Source organism: Pygocentrus nattereri, chromosome 5, assembly GCF_015220715.1.
Source record: "Pygocentrus nattereri isolate fPygNat1 chromosome 5, fPygNat1.pri, whole genome shotgun sequence".
NCBI classification, from domain to species: domain Eukaryota; kingdom Metazoa; phylum Chordata; class Actinopteri; order Characiformes; family Serrasalmidae; genus Pygocentrus; species Pygocentrus nattereri.
The window spans coordinates 33,637,640-33,652,063 of record NC_051215.1 but is presented as its reverse complement, the minus strand read 5'-3'; the positions used below and the strand labels follow the sequence as shown (position 1 = coordinate 33,652,063).

Here is a 14,424-nt window from a genome sequence, read left to right as displayed (position 1 = left end):
GTTTGGGTTTTAAGTTTGCTGCTTTTTTTCATCTTTATGCACATTTCAGTTTGTAATTTTTATGTACATTACAGATTGTAATTTTTATTGTCTTCATTGGGGCTAATGTTTTGCTTGTCAAGAACAAATGCATGCTTTATGTGGAAATGTTGCATTGTTTATTGGGTTTATGTTAACCTGTGGTCTCATTATAATCTTGATATTGTTTTGTCTCAATAGGTAAAAAAAATGTGCTCCCATGGAGACGTGCCAACACTGCGATTAGTATGCTGCAATTGTGGTGCTGCATATGCCTTCTTTAACTTGCCGTGATATCATAACAAATCGCTGACCGCCCAAAAAAGGTAGAAAGGCAAGGGCTCACCAAACATTTGTGCTAAATAGCCCATAACCTGATAAGCCAGGCCTGAATGTAAATATTAATAAAGAGCTGTTGTATGTTAACAAAATCTTTGCAGGCATTTTTTTCTTACCTAACTGAACAGCAAAAAACTCACATTCCAAAAGAAGACAAAGTTTTGCTGGAGAGTGAGGCACGTGCAGTGACTGCACAAGCCAAACTCACTATCTGAGATGGTTGATAATAAGATTACATGCACTTACTTGCACACAAATTCCCACATGAACACACGCCAGGGGTGTTTGTAACCTCACAACAATTTGATTTGATTACGATTCTTTAGGAGATGATTCAATACATCATGAATTCTCAAAACGAACCACAATTTCATGCAGTTTTTTTTTTTTTATTTTCCTACCATTTAGAATTATCTTTAAAAACATACAGAGTACACAAGTTTGCAAGGAAGAACTGTCTGCATTACAGTCTACACCATCTATACTACAATCTACAGACAGTAAAAACTTTTCTCCCAATTATGCCGTGTCCAATTCCACTGCTGGCAAAGTCTCCCCCTATTGCATGGTTCTACCTTACCCATTGTTGTTGGCTCTAACAATAGGGCTAGCACTTAGATGGATGAAAAGTACTATAAACAATTATAATTTATTCTAACATTCCAAAATCAATGCATTTGTCACCTTCAAATCAGTGCATTACAACACACACATACACACACTTCCAACATCTATATCAGCACTGTCACCACTTACTGCCCAAAATATGAGTGAATAAGTGTAAATACGAATTACTCTCTGTTGAGGGATTGGGTGAGACGGTCTTACCATTTGAGAGGACAGTGGTTCTGGGAGTGATGTCCAGGTCCAATGGGGGTCGGAAAGGATAGGCCCACAGGCTGGACATGCCACACAGCAGCTGCAGGCAGGACAGCCATGCCACATCGCGACTCATCATCACCACGAAGTCGAGCTCACCCTGGAGGGGTGGGCACCTGAAGTTCACCCCCCTTTCTTCGGAACAGCCGGAACGCTCTCACACTCACACGCTTTGATGTTTTCTCTTGTCTCCGCTACAAGGTCCCAACAGTCCTACCACATCCTTCTAATCTGGAGAACAAACACAAAAACAAACTGAAAGGTTAGCAAAGGTACAAAGATGCTGTTGCTACTGTAGAGACAAACTAGAACCTGACTGATTGGCTGATATTGACTTCTCAAAGACTACTAGGATGAACAACAACCCACCAATACAGCACCGATAATTAGTGGTTTATTAAACAGGTGCCTCTGATGAGAGAATTGAGGTTGAATTTAGTTGACTTTGGTTGATTATGCGCTCACATGCTCGTCTTAATAAACCTCATTTTACAGTAGCCATATCAGTTTTAAAGGTCTAATACATTGGAGATGAAATATATTTTGATGGCAATGTGTATGATTTCTGGATTTTTGTCTTTGTAAGTGAAAAAGCAAATCAAATATTATTATATTGTTTATAAACTGATATTTTTTATTGTGCCACTTGGACCACAACCTTTTTAATATCAAGAAAGCTGCTGTCTGTTTAATAATGCAATGGACATCTTAATATCGAACGGCTCCCTTATTGCTCACAAGCAGCTCAACACAATTAAAACATTTCAAAAATAGACAGCCAACAGTGTCCTTGTTAAACTGATAACAGGTAAAAATGTTTTATTTGACTGCATTAATGTTAAAAATCAGAGTCAATTTCCATTCTGCCAGCAGAAAAAGGCTGCAATTACAAAAGCGTGCAAAATGTACTTGAAACTTTTAGTATGATGCAACAGTCAAGAATTGTCATATTTCATAATTCACAGTTGATAACTGACGACTATATGAGTGAGTAAAGTGCTGTGTAAAACTGTTATGTTCTATTTTTTATGGTATTGTTTTTTTCTGCTGATATTAACCGTTTTCACAATTTTAGCCTTCTAAAATCTTTATCCGTCACATGTTCATATCAGTTAAACTCTAAGACAGACAGACCACTTTGTGAAAAAAGACACACCAGCAGTAGCTGAATCAGGTTTCTCATGAACCTGAAAGAAGGCCTGAGGAAAAACAGACAGATCCTCATGCTAAATCATGTGACACACAATTGGAGTTGTGAACTGAGAGCCTTAAAAGGACATCACCACAGGGAACGCCACTTAAAATGACACATTATGCTGAATGACTCAGGAGTAGACAATATAATAATTAATCTGAGTGAAATCGGATGTTAATAGTCTTCAATGTTCTGGAAACCCAGAAGAGTGTCATAAAACAGTGAGGGATAATAAAATGATTACGAGCTCTGCCAACACACCCCAATGCGCTTTACACACACGCTCAGAGTAAAGATCAAAGTCTTGTGGTGGATGCTGCGCCATGTCCAATGGCACAGACCAATCTGGCCTGTGATGCTGTGGTCTGTCTGTTGTAATTGCTTTGAGTAATAAGGTGATGGATGATGTAGGGCAAATGAATATTGAGAGCTTTAAGCCAAATCCTTAAAAAGCTTCACTTCATCTCCACCTCATCCACTATCAGCATGGGCCTCACATCTACAGGACATTCGTCTCTTTATCTCCATCTCTACATCTCTCATACTCTTACTCTGGTCTGTGTGGGACAGCTATGAGAGAGAACACACTTAAGGTGTATATATGGTGATAGTGATAGATAAATAGTGTGCTGCTAGGCCTAACTGAGCACAGACTGAATGTGTTACAATGAAGGAGGTTTTTGAAAGCAGCAGGAATGTTAAAGTTTTTGTGGGAGTGCTAAATGCTTTCAAACTCCTTCATTCAACACATGATGATTGATACAGCAGTCCCAAAAAACTCTTAACATTCTGAAGTTCATGAAAATTTCTCAATTTTAATACATTCATTGCTGTCAGTCAACACCATTTCTCTATCAGCTTCATCGTAGATTGACCTTAAAAGGGAATTCCACCAGTTTTTACAAAACTGTTCAAGATTTACTTGCTGATTCACTGTAGAGAAAATGATAGACCCTGATGTCTTTACAGTGGGGGTGATAGGAACCAGGGTTCAGAATGCCTGCAATGCAAATACAGCCATTATACTTACTGTCCCGCACCACCACGTGTCTTCTGAGTGTTTATTTGTAATGTTGACAGGGTAACACTTTATTTATATAGTGCACTTTAGATGCTTTGCAGTTACTTCATTTACTTTCACATTATATTCAACTAATATATCTACTTAATTGACCACAATTTTCTTTAACTCTAAACCTGGCTCTAATCCGAACCTTATTTTTAACCTAAAACCTAAAACCTAAACCCAACCCTCACCCAGGTCCTAGCCCTAACCCTGGTCCAAATCCTAAATCTAATCCCACTATTGCTTAGAATCAACAAAATTTCAACCGGTTGTTAACAGTTTGTTAACAATTTGAACATCAGTAGATAATCTATAGGGGACTCTAGTGGACTATCCACATGAAGTTGACAGTAATAAAACAGTCACATATGAGCTTAAATTCAACACTTCAAATGCCAAACATCAGCTAAAGGCATATAAAGCTCTTCAGCGTGAGGCTGTGGAGTGGTGGGACAGTGTTCTCTCAATTGATGGACCTCCATCTAATACCTTTGGCATGAGTTGGAGTGGTGTTTGTTATCCAGAACCAATTATCCAATATTAGTAGCTGACCTCACTAATGTTCTTTAAATCCACACAGCAATGTTCCAATATCCAATGTAAAACCTTCCCAGAAGAGTAAAAGCATTACTGCAGCACAGACAAACTGCTTATTATCACCTCTGATTTCAGAAGAAACAGTGGATGAGTAGGTGTCTTAAAACTTTTTCATGCTAGAATATGCATTGTATTGAGAATAGTAATAAAGTTTTGAGAGTCAGTAAAGAGTGGGACTATTACTACAGGTTATATTGGTAATTATTCTGAAGATGAATTAAGAGCTTTTCAAAAAAGGCCAAAAAAAGTGAAAACTGTTCACCACATGTAGCAATTTTATGTGTATATATACACTCAATTCACCTTTGGGAAACTATCCAAGTTAGAATTGTTGGTCTTGCTAGAAATCAGATGTCTCAAGAGTTATAAAAGTCCTTTCACAGAAAGTTATTACATGAAATGGTTACAAATGCATTGCCTAATCATTTTTCCATAGTTTTGAGATAAGATTTTGGTCTTAAATATTTTTTCAAAGAATTTTTTTTTCAGATTTACCACGTTTTTACCATCATTAACATAATATAAATTCAAAAGACATGTAGGTTCACTGGCTATTTTGAGTAGTAAATTGTCTGTATTTGTATTGTAGACATTTGCTTCCTATCACCAGCCTGTAAAGCACATCTCAGTGCATATTTTCTGCTGTAGTGCACCACTTCACATCAAACCACTCTGAAGGACTTTGTTGACATCTCAATGATGGAATTATGTAGAAGGTCTGAAAAATCTTTTTCCCTTTTAATGAAACTACCATGAATTGAAGGATAAGACATGAAACGTATTACAGATATGCCAGAATAACAGCTTTCGATACTTTGCACAACTGAGAATAGTGATGAGTAAAAGTCAATAAAGAGGTGAAGAATTTAGCCTTTTAAGGCTACACATGTGTCTCTAGAGGATCCTTCTGCTTTCATGAAGCCACTTAGTCATTTCTCTACGTATTTCTCTCTCTCTCGCAGTTCACCAGGGAGGAGGGACATGACTGTCAGTGTTTGAAGGCTACTCAAGAGGAAACAGGCCCTGTGAAACACACACACACACACACACACACACACACACACACACACACACACACACACACACACACACACACACACACACACACACACACACACACAATGTCCTGTGTGATGTGATTTAGAGGGATAGTGGTTCTACCCCTCTACCATCCCCCTCCCTCCCCCTTTCCCCCTCTCTCTCTCTCTCTCTCTCTCTCTCCCCATCCTGTCCCTTTTTTCTATAAACACTCCAGAATGCTCCTTCTCTTTCTAAGATAAACACACACTTGCTCTCCCTCTAACCATTAAACAAGCTTGCACACCAGATGAGCGATGTTTTCTTTGCATTCAAACCTCCATTTCTCCAAATCCTCACAAATACAAACACCTGCGTCACAGGGTGTGTTACCTCTCTCTCTCACACACACCTGCTGTACTACAGGAATCAGCAAAAGCACTGCTGAGCATTGTACTTCAGCTTCACTCTTACACCAATCACACCCGCTTTCTGGTGCTGTCCTGTCACCATGACAACAGCTGGGGCGTCACAGCTGGTTGTGAGCTGGGGGGACAGGTGCATCGCAGCCGCACTGTAACAATGGCTTGCTGCTGTTCAAGCAAAACAGGATGTGCTGAAGGCCCAGGAATTTCAATCTGACCACAACTGCTCCTAATCCCTTACAAGAAAGCACGGCCGGTGTGGAAGCCATGTTAAGCCAGCATGCCCACTGCAGCACGCTGTAAAGGTGATGCATTAAATTCACTTGATTCAAAGATCATTTCATGAGTTATTCATTTTTAGCATCTGAAAAAAGCATAAAATTACCCCAGAACTAAATTGAACCATCTGCCGTTATCACAGCTTCCTTTGCTTTAGCAGATTTGCTTTCAGGTTTTCTAAATCTGTAGGGATCAGTTTTCTCACCTGCAAAGTTCAGTCTTAGAAGTCAGTTTCTCTCTTCTCACAATCCACACAATCCCAAACACATTCGGTGATGCAGAAGTCTGGAGCAGTCAGTTCTTCTTTGTTTAATTAACAGTTTTTTTGTCTAATTTATTTTCTCAGTAACAGCTTCTTGACAGCTACACATCTTTTCAGACTTTCAGTGTTGAGTTGTCTCCTCAAGGTGGAGGGATGGGCAGAAACACCTGTGGATTTTCAGATCTAAAGTAATAGTTGTCCTTGATTTTCTCTCTCAAAAATGAAAGCTTTAGGCACTTCAATTTTGGAAACTCCTGTTTCTTAACTTATATTATTTCAACTTCACATTTCCTTGCAAGTGGATTATTGTATATCTAATGTTCTCAGAAATTTCTTCTGAAAAAGGACAAATGTGTCATTTTGACTGGAAATAAATGAAAGGTGGTTCTGAATTCTGCACAGTACTATATACATTTATGTAACAATATTTTATTCTAATTAATTGCCTAAAGGTCTATTTATCATTAAATGTTCAGGCAACCTACAAAATCAACACATTGTGGTGGGTGGTAACAGCTCTGCCCTCCATGCTGCAAACTGGTGTTCAGTCTCCCACCTGGGTATGTACCATACACAATGCCTACCTTTGTGAAATTATCAAAGTGTAAGTCACTCTGGACAAATGCTGTAAATGTAAATAACTGTAATAGGGCTGAGTAGAGCAGACTGAATGTGCAAATTGTTGAGTTTAACTGGGGATTCTCAATTCAACTACCACCACAGCATCCAACTTTATAATGAAATAATGTCATATTAAAGAGAAAAAAACTCAAATTTACCACAAATACAAATGTCAAAAAGTATTCAGACAGCCCTTCTAATTGGTGAAATTACCTACTTTAAGGTGCAACTACTGCTGACACAGCTGTTCAATTGTGCACATACAGTTTACATTATATTATACTATATATAGTTTATATCTATATAAGCATTGCCAATACAACATTACACTCTGGAGAAGCCACATATGAGCCTAAATTCACCACTTCAAATGCCAAACATCAGCTAAAGGCATATAAATCTCTTCAGCATGAGGCTGTGGAGTAGTGGGACTGTGTTCTCTTAAGTGACAGACCTCCATTTAATACCTTTGGGATGAGTTAGAGTGGTGCTTGTGATCCAGAACCAATTATCCAATATTAGTAGCTGACCTCACTAATGTTCTTGTGGCGAAATGGATTTAAATCCTCACAGCAATGTTCTATCTAATGTAAAACCTTCCCAGAAGAGTAAAAGCTGTTACTGCAGCACAGGCAGACCAACTGCTTATTAACACCTCTGATTTCAGAAGAAACAATGGATGAGTAGGTGGAGGGGGGATTTTGGTGTGGGGTTGTTTTTCAGGAGTTGGGCTCAGCCCCTTAGTTCCAGTGAAAAGAACTCTTAATGCTTCAGCAGAACAAGAGATTTTGGACAATTTCATGCTCCCAACTTTGTGGGAACAGTTTGGGGACGGCCCCTTCCTGTTCCAACATGACTGTGCACCAGTACACAAAGCAAGGCCCATAAAGACATAGATGATCGAGTTTGGTGTGGAAGAACTTTACTGGCCTGCACAGAGTCCTGACCTCAACCTGATAGAACACCTTTGGGATGAATTAGAGTGGAGACCGCGAGTCACGCCTTCTTGTCCAACATCAGTGTCTGACCTCACAAATGTGTTTCTAGAAGAATGGTCAAACATTCCCATAGATTTCTCGTCTGTATGTGGTTTGTGATGAAAGATGCCAAGACGGTGCAGTGTGCAGGTTCATTGTTTTAATGACTATATGAGTGCATTGAATATACCTGATTCAAATGTGTACATCATAGCTGAACCATAACAAACCACATGCAGCATTTTTATGTACATACATTTCTATCAGGTATATTTAATGCACCCATGCAGTCATTAAAACAATGAACCTGCATGTTGCGCCAGTGATTATTCATCTTGGCACCTTATCACAGTCTATGATCTCTGAATGTCATCCTTGACATCCATGTAATATTTCACACAAAGCAAATTTCACCCTGGATGAAAGAAGCCGATGAAGCTTTGATAAGAAAATAGTGTGAGTCTTCATACCTCTGAGGCATTAAAAACGCTCCTATGCAGCACTCACACTCCTGAGAAAATTTATCCACAGAGCTTAAACACATGCCAGTCTGCAGCGTTGAACATCAGAGAAAGTACAAAGAATCAGACTTTTAAAAGGAAAAAAAGGACTTTTAAACTCTGTGAATAAAATACTGTTGGCTCTGTGCTTAAAGTCAGGTTTATCTACAGAGACTTTACTACAAAGCTCTGTCGAATAATTCTAAACACACAGCTTGGTCAGTTCAATCATTCATACCCTGCATTCTATGAACCGTCACGAAAAGACGAAAGGAGAGATGAAGAGGGTGAGCGAGAGAAAATCAAATTTAATGTCCTATGAAAGTCCTATGAAAAGCTGAGGCTGCCCACATCTGAGTCTCTCGTTACAGCGGATGATCTGTCACCCTGTGCGTGAGTGCAGAGGAGAAGGCTTTGAAACATCTAAACACCTACTGAGAAACAAAACAGCCTGCAGCAATTTCACTCACATAACAGCAGTGCATTGACTGGTGCTTGACTTCACTCTAGTGTGGTCATGCCACACAGCCCTCCAGGTCAGACTTGTATCAAAAGATAACACATCCTCTATAGAGAAGACTATTTGCTGAATTTAACATATTGGAAAAAAATAAAACTGCAAGTACAAAAGTGCACAGGATGTGTTAACGAAAAAGTCTTCTCTTATAGTTAAAAAAGGTACTTGTTTTAAAGCTTAATTTGCTTCCACTGCTGCTGAGCAGCTTTAAATTGTTAACTAATAACAAGGCTTTTGTTTATAACTGTGAAACGCACATTATTTTTCAGTTTTTCACATACCACTGAAAGTGAATGCTTATGTTATGCTTGTGCACTGATATCTTGGCTTTCCATTGTGTAACACGTGTTTTGGTACCAAATCTGGGCAAAAATGCATTGTGAAATTGTGATATCATAATGCAAAACTGAGACAACGTGCATCGAGGAGATAAAACAATACATCATGGGGAATGGGCAGTCTATTAACTGTTGCATCAAATGCAGTTGTACTGTGTGACATTAATTTTTACAATACATAGTTTATGAACAATCAGCACTAAACTCACTCCAGCACTCCTTCTGCCTCCTGGCTCTTGCACTGTTAGTAAGTTGTGCAACAACATGACAGTAGTGCTCATTTGATCTTTGTTCACAATATTGTGAGAATACTGAATTGTGAACCCATTGAGTATATTTGTTACATCCTTACTATCAATCAATCTATCAACCTATCAATCTATCTATCTATCTATCTATCTATCTATCTATCTATCTATCTATCTATCTATCTATCTATCTAACAACATTTGTTAATGTTGAAACATTAATTTTGGACAATTTCTATTGTTTGATTCATTATGATATATTTTATAAATAGTTCAAAAATAAAACCTGTTAAGTTTGTGATGTCACAGCGATGATATTCATTCACACCAAAATGATACACACCTTTGAATCACGTCAGTTCAATGCTTTTTTTCAGTGCATGTAAAAGGTTACAGCCAATTATAAATCACTGTCTAAAATACTAGCTTATCACATTGGCACTACATTATTAAACACTTTACCAGCCTTACCAAGAATCTAATCAAGACATGAGACAAATAGCAAGAGCAAAGCTCCAGCAATCCAGAGAGAATGAGAGAGACAGAGAGAGTGAGGTATTTACGTTAGCAGCTCAGCTGGGTGCAGGCTGGATGAGACCCTTCATGCATGTTTAAGCAGTTGTCAGTCACACCACATGCATTCATATTCACGTTTAAAAGGTCAGTCCTCCACTACTCACTCATACAGAAAGAGCTCATCTTGAAGCATCCTCAGCTGTCCCTTTAATCAGCACTATAGGGACCTAATATGCTGACAGTCACACGTTGGAGTCAATCGCACAGCGATTTGTGTAAACCTCTTAAATTCTCCAGCTTAGTACATCCTAAGGCTTATTATTCAGTAATGGCATGGTAATTAATGCAAACTTGCTGAGTTCTCAGCAAGTTATGGGAGTGAGTAATGGAAATCTGGTCCTGTGGGTGGGCTGCGGCCTTTAAAGGGTCTTAAATCAGTTGTAATTTCATTTTAATGCATTTAGTGGACAACTCTATAATTCAATATGTTTACATTGACTTTAACAGCTAGGGAATAAACAAATCGATACATTAATACCGACATAAAAGAGCCAAAGTCAAAGAAAGAACAATATATATAAAGAATCGCTGATGCCTACAGCCAAGTCACAATAAACAAAATTAATGTCATCTGTGATTTTAACAGGGTTGGCTTTGTTGTGTGAAAACTCCAGCACTACTGATTAACAAATGTTTTGCTCATAACTAAAAGCTGTGCTCTTATGAAAGCTCTATCACACAGAGCCTTTTCCTGCTTTTATTTACGCCTAAATGAGAATAAGCCACTAAGCTGCACGACTTGACACAAAATGACACTAGCTTCCTTATTGACCTCCCAGGGCTCTGAAACGCCTTGTCTTTTTTCCAATAGAGAACAGAAAAGGACTCTGATAAACTGTAAATGGAATTAATGGAGACAAAAAGGTCTCATTAGCAGTTCCTTGGCAGAATAGCATGAATGCGATCTTTCATTTCCTGTATAGTGCTCTCATTAGCCAAAAGAATTGCTCTCCCAAACACAGAACCTTTTTTGTAACCATTTATTAACCTTTAAGTTTTTTATTTTGTCATTTTTTGTCTGATGCACTCATAGTAAATTCCTCTTGTTGGAGAGTAGATGAATTATGAAAAAGCATCATATCTAAATAGCCCAGTAGCTTATGGCAGCTTAACTCTGTCTGAAATAAGGGAGTTTTGAAAGAGTTAAAAGAGGTGGCTTCATCAAAGCTTCCAACGTTCTGCCCAGAGGTAGCATTTATATTACTTATTAATATCGGAAGACTTCAGAAGGCAAGTCTGCACCTATAGCTGTAACATGAACACTTCTTTCTTTTTACTTGGGCTGCTGTGATGCTGTGATGAGTGGAAGGGGAGATACAGGTGCCATGATAAAACACCTTTGTATCAGCTCAGGACAGACTTGCCACAGAGACACATAACATCAATGATCAGAAGAACCTTAAGCCTTCTGTATAGGTCAAATATCCATTGTCTTTACTCAGAAAACTGAAGCAGAAGCACTCTAGTTCTATAACCTTCTGAATCTGGTTCCTGGTGTGAAGCCAGAACACACACTGAGAACCTGCTGTCTGTTTTTCAGGGTTGCTTGAAAGCTCCATTTTGGTAAAAAACTATTTTCTCTCTACAAGTTTTGTTAAATACATGTTTGAACTAGATTCTCCAACACTGTTAGAAAGATACTGTATTACATGATTACAAAATATTTGACAATATGCATTATAATATTTAGTTTTCCTGAGGTTTGAAACTGACAAAAAAACAAAAAAACAAAACACAAGTGCCACATTTATAAATACTACCAGGAACAATCAGTGTAAAGATTTTCATTCAAATGTTACAGTCCACCTAAACAGGACAATTTATGCTCTCCTCATAATGAAACAAGCAGTTGGTCAGTACTCTTTAAATATTATCAATATCCACAATATGCTCAGAAAAGCATTTTGCTATGTAATATGTAACAACAGTAATAGATCTCATTTTAAAAAGATCCAATTTAATTAATCATACATTTAGAATATATCTTGATAACACACATAGAAAAAACATGGGAATTTAATTTAACATCTGCTTCGGTTCACTGCTGCTCCCATAATCCCACTGCTGTCTCATGAACTAAAAATTCACCATATCCCAAAAACAAAATCCTAGTTCTGACTACAATGTTGGTGTCTATGTGATTTTCAGTTAGTGTCATGCATGTAAACTTCAAAGGAGTTCAGTAATGCTGAGATTAATATTGGCTCATCACATTGATTTATCAGTCTACTTAGGCTTTAGTAGGAACTTCAGCGCTTGTTAATAAGCCATGTCTTCTAGAAGAATACTAAATCACAACCCAGTATATGGCCATTAACCAAACAGCCTTTCAATCATGAAGTAATAGTGCTTTAACATGTGGTCTACCTTTTCATTAGTCATCACCTTTTCTTTATAACTGTGAATTACCTTAAATGTTACTGAGAAAATGGGTTGTACTACTTTTGATAGAGAACCACTGAGTCATCCAATCCAAGTCTAAATGGATTTTTCGACCGCAGTGAAGGAAAGCTAGTATTTTCCAGGATCTAAAACGTCTGATTTAATTCACCACCTTCTTAAAGTCTTTCTCTGAGGTAATTTAACCATTCAGCTCCAGCCTTGTTGAACATGGCAGCCTGCTTGGGGGAGAATGTGAAGTGTTCAGTTCTGTAAACTGGCAGATTTAGTGATTGAGGTGAGACAATTACTACACTCTAAAAAAAAAGATGTTTCTTGAACATGAACCATGAACAATCAAAAAACCCATTGCATGCTTAATTTGGGCTTTGCATGGTGAAATGGTTGGTCACATTGATGGAGTATATATGGTTGTCTATAGAACCTTCTTGAAAAGGGGTCTACACAGCATCAAATGAAATCCAATCCAATCAAATCAAGTTCATCACATTTACACAAGTGTGAGTGAACATCTCAGGTGTGTAGCCCCCTTGCAGTACTTACATACAAGAATAATTAAAACGTATATAAAGGAATGTATTCACATTAATATACATCACTATTGCACCATTTCCACATACAGCTCTTTTTCTAACAGTAATATAGATTATAAAAGCTATGATATGCACACATTTCCATATATATGCAATTAGTGAGCCTGAGGTAAATGAGATGCAGGGTTCTGCTATTGTTCCAAGCTTGAAATGTTCTATAGAACCACATATAACACACTCTTCTCTCATCTGAAGAACTATTCCACTATCCAAATAATCATTTAAGCATGCAAATGGTTTTTGAGGTGTTCATGGTTCTTCACAGAACCATTGGCTTACTAAAGAACCCTTAAAGAACCATCTTCTTCTTTTTTTTTTTTTAGAGAATACCATTCTTTCCTCCACATATGAATGCCTGTTACCTTCCTGTGCAGCCACACTGACCACATGGACACTAAAGCTTCTACCTGGTGGTCCCTCAGAAACACACAGACATACAAAATTATCAAGGAAAGGACCATGTCCAGTATAATGTCCAGTATAATTCATGATCAAGAATCACATGCACAGATTCTCACAGTGAGAAGGCATCCTGACTGCGCTATGAATCCGCCTCCTAAATCACGTCACACACGTATTTATTTCATTTTGTGCAACTTAAGCAATTTTTTATAAACAAATGAAATCAGCACCGCAGAATTATAAGGTTGCCTGCTGTTATCATGTGAGCACATGGCAAGCGCTGCCATTATATACCACTGCTATCATCACAGCCTGGAGTATCCATCATTACGTCTTTGCTTCAGTTGCATTGCAAGGTGCGTCAGATCAGGGCACTTCACTTCATGCTCATCCGTTTGTCCAGTAGAGGCTTTTTACACGAGCTTAATGATTAACCACGCTTCTCTTCGAGCGTAGAGGTTAAAGCCTGGATCGATGATTAACGTGCAGACTGGCCAGACTTACCCACATTTTCAGCTCAGCCTACAGTTTGAGGGAACTTGAACGAGCGCTGTACTGAGTGGATAAGCTACTCCTTACTTTACGAGGTGGTCTACGGAGTGACAGGACCTGAGTACAAAACAGTCGAGACTATCCTGAAAGCCTGACACACACGTTTAAACCTATTTGAGCACAACATTGTTCCCAAAACTTGTCCGACTTCTCTGCGGCTCGTGTTGCCCGTGGACAGAGGACGGGACTGTTGACTTCACTCTAAAACTACCCACTACAAACTGGGACTTCGGACTACATTAAAGCCGGTCAGCCTACCTCGATCTTATCGGTACCGCTCCCCGTTCACTTCAGTGCTGAAGCCAAACAAATCCGAAACAAGGCTTGGATACGGGAGAGTGAGCTGTAGTTCTCCATCCAGGACTCTCTCTTTCTCTCTCGGTCTCTATCACCCTCCACTGAGCAGCACCCGCAGGTAGCTCAGCTGAACACGCCTTCTTTGCGCAACTGCGAGTTCAGACCGCCTTCAAGCCGTCCGTCAATACTACGAGCTCATTTCCGAAAGTTTCCCCGAAAGCGGAGGGTTGATAACATCGTCGTGAGTTTCTGATCAAACGCATGTGCGGCGTAATTCAATCACCAAAAGCATTAATCAGTGGAATATTTGAGTGTTGAGTAGGTAC

General features: G+C 38.7%; 1 protein-coding gene across 1 annotated transcript in view; it reads right to left on the bottom strand.

Moving 5' to 3' along the window:
• Positions 1-14,221, bottom strand: part of sema4ga (sema domain, immunoglobulin domain (Ig), transmembrane domain (TM) and short cytoplasmic domain, (semaphorin) 4Ga) — a 59,260-nt gene extending 45,039 nt beyond the window's left edge. The window contains exons 1-2 of the mRNA XM_017721455.2: positions 14,060-14,221; positions 1,186-1,467 (exon numbers count right to left, since the gene is read on the bottom strand). Of these exons, the coding sequence (XP_017576944.1) occupies positions 1,186-1,315 (130 nt within the window). The 5' untranslated portion in view covers positions 1,316-1,467; positions 14,060-14,221. The remainder of the gene's footprint in view (positions 1-1,185; positions 1,468-14,059) is intronic.
• Between the last annotated feature and the right edge of the window lie 203 nt (positions 14,222-14,424).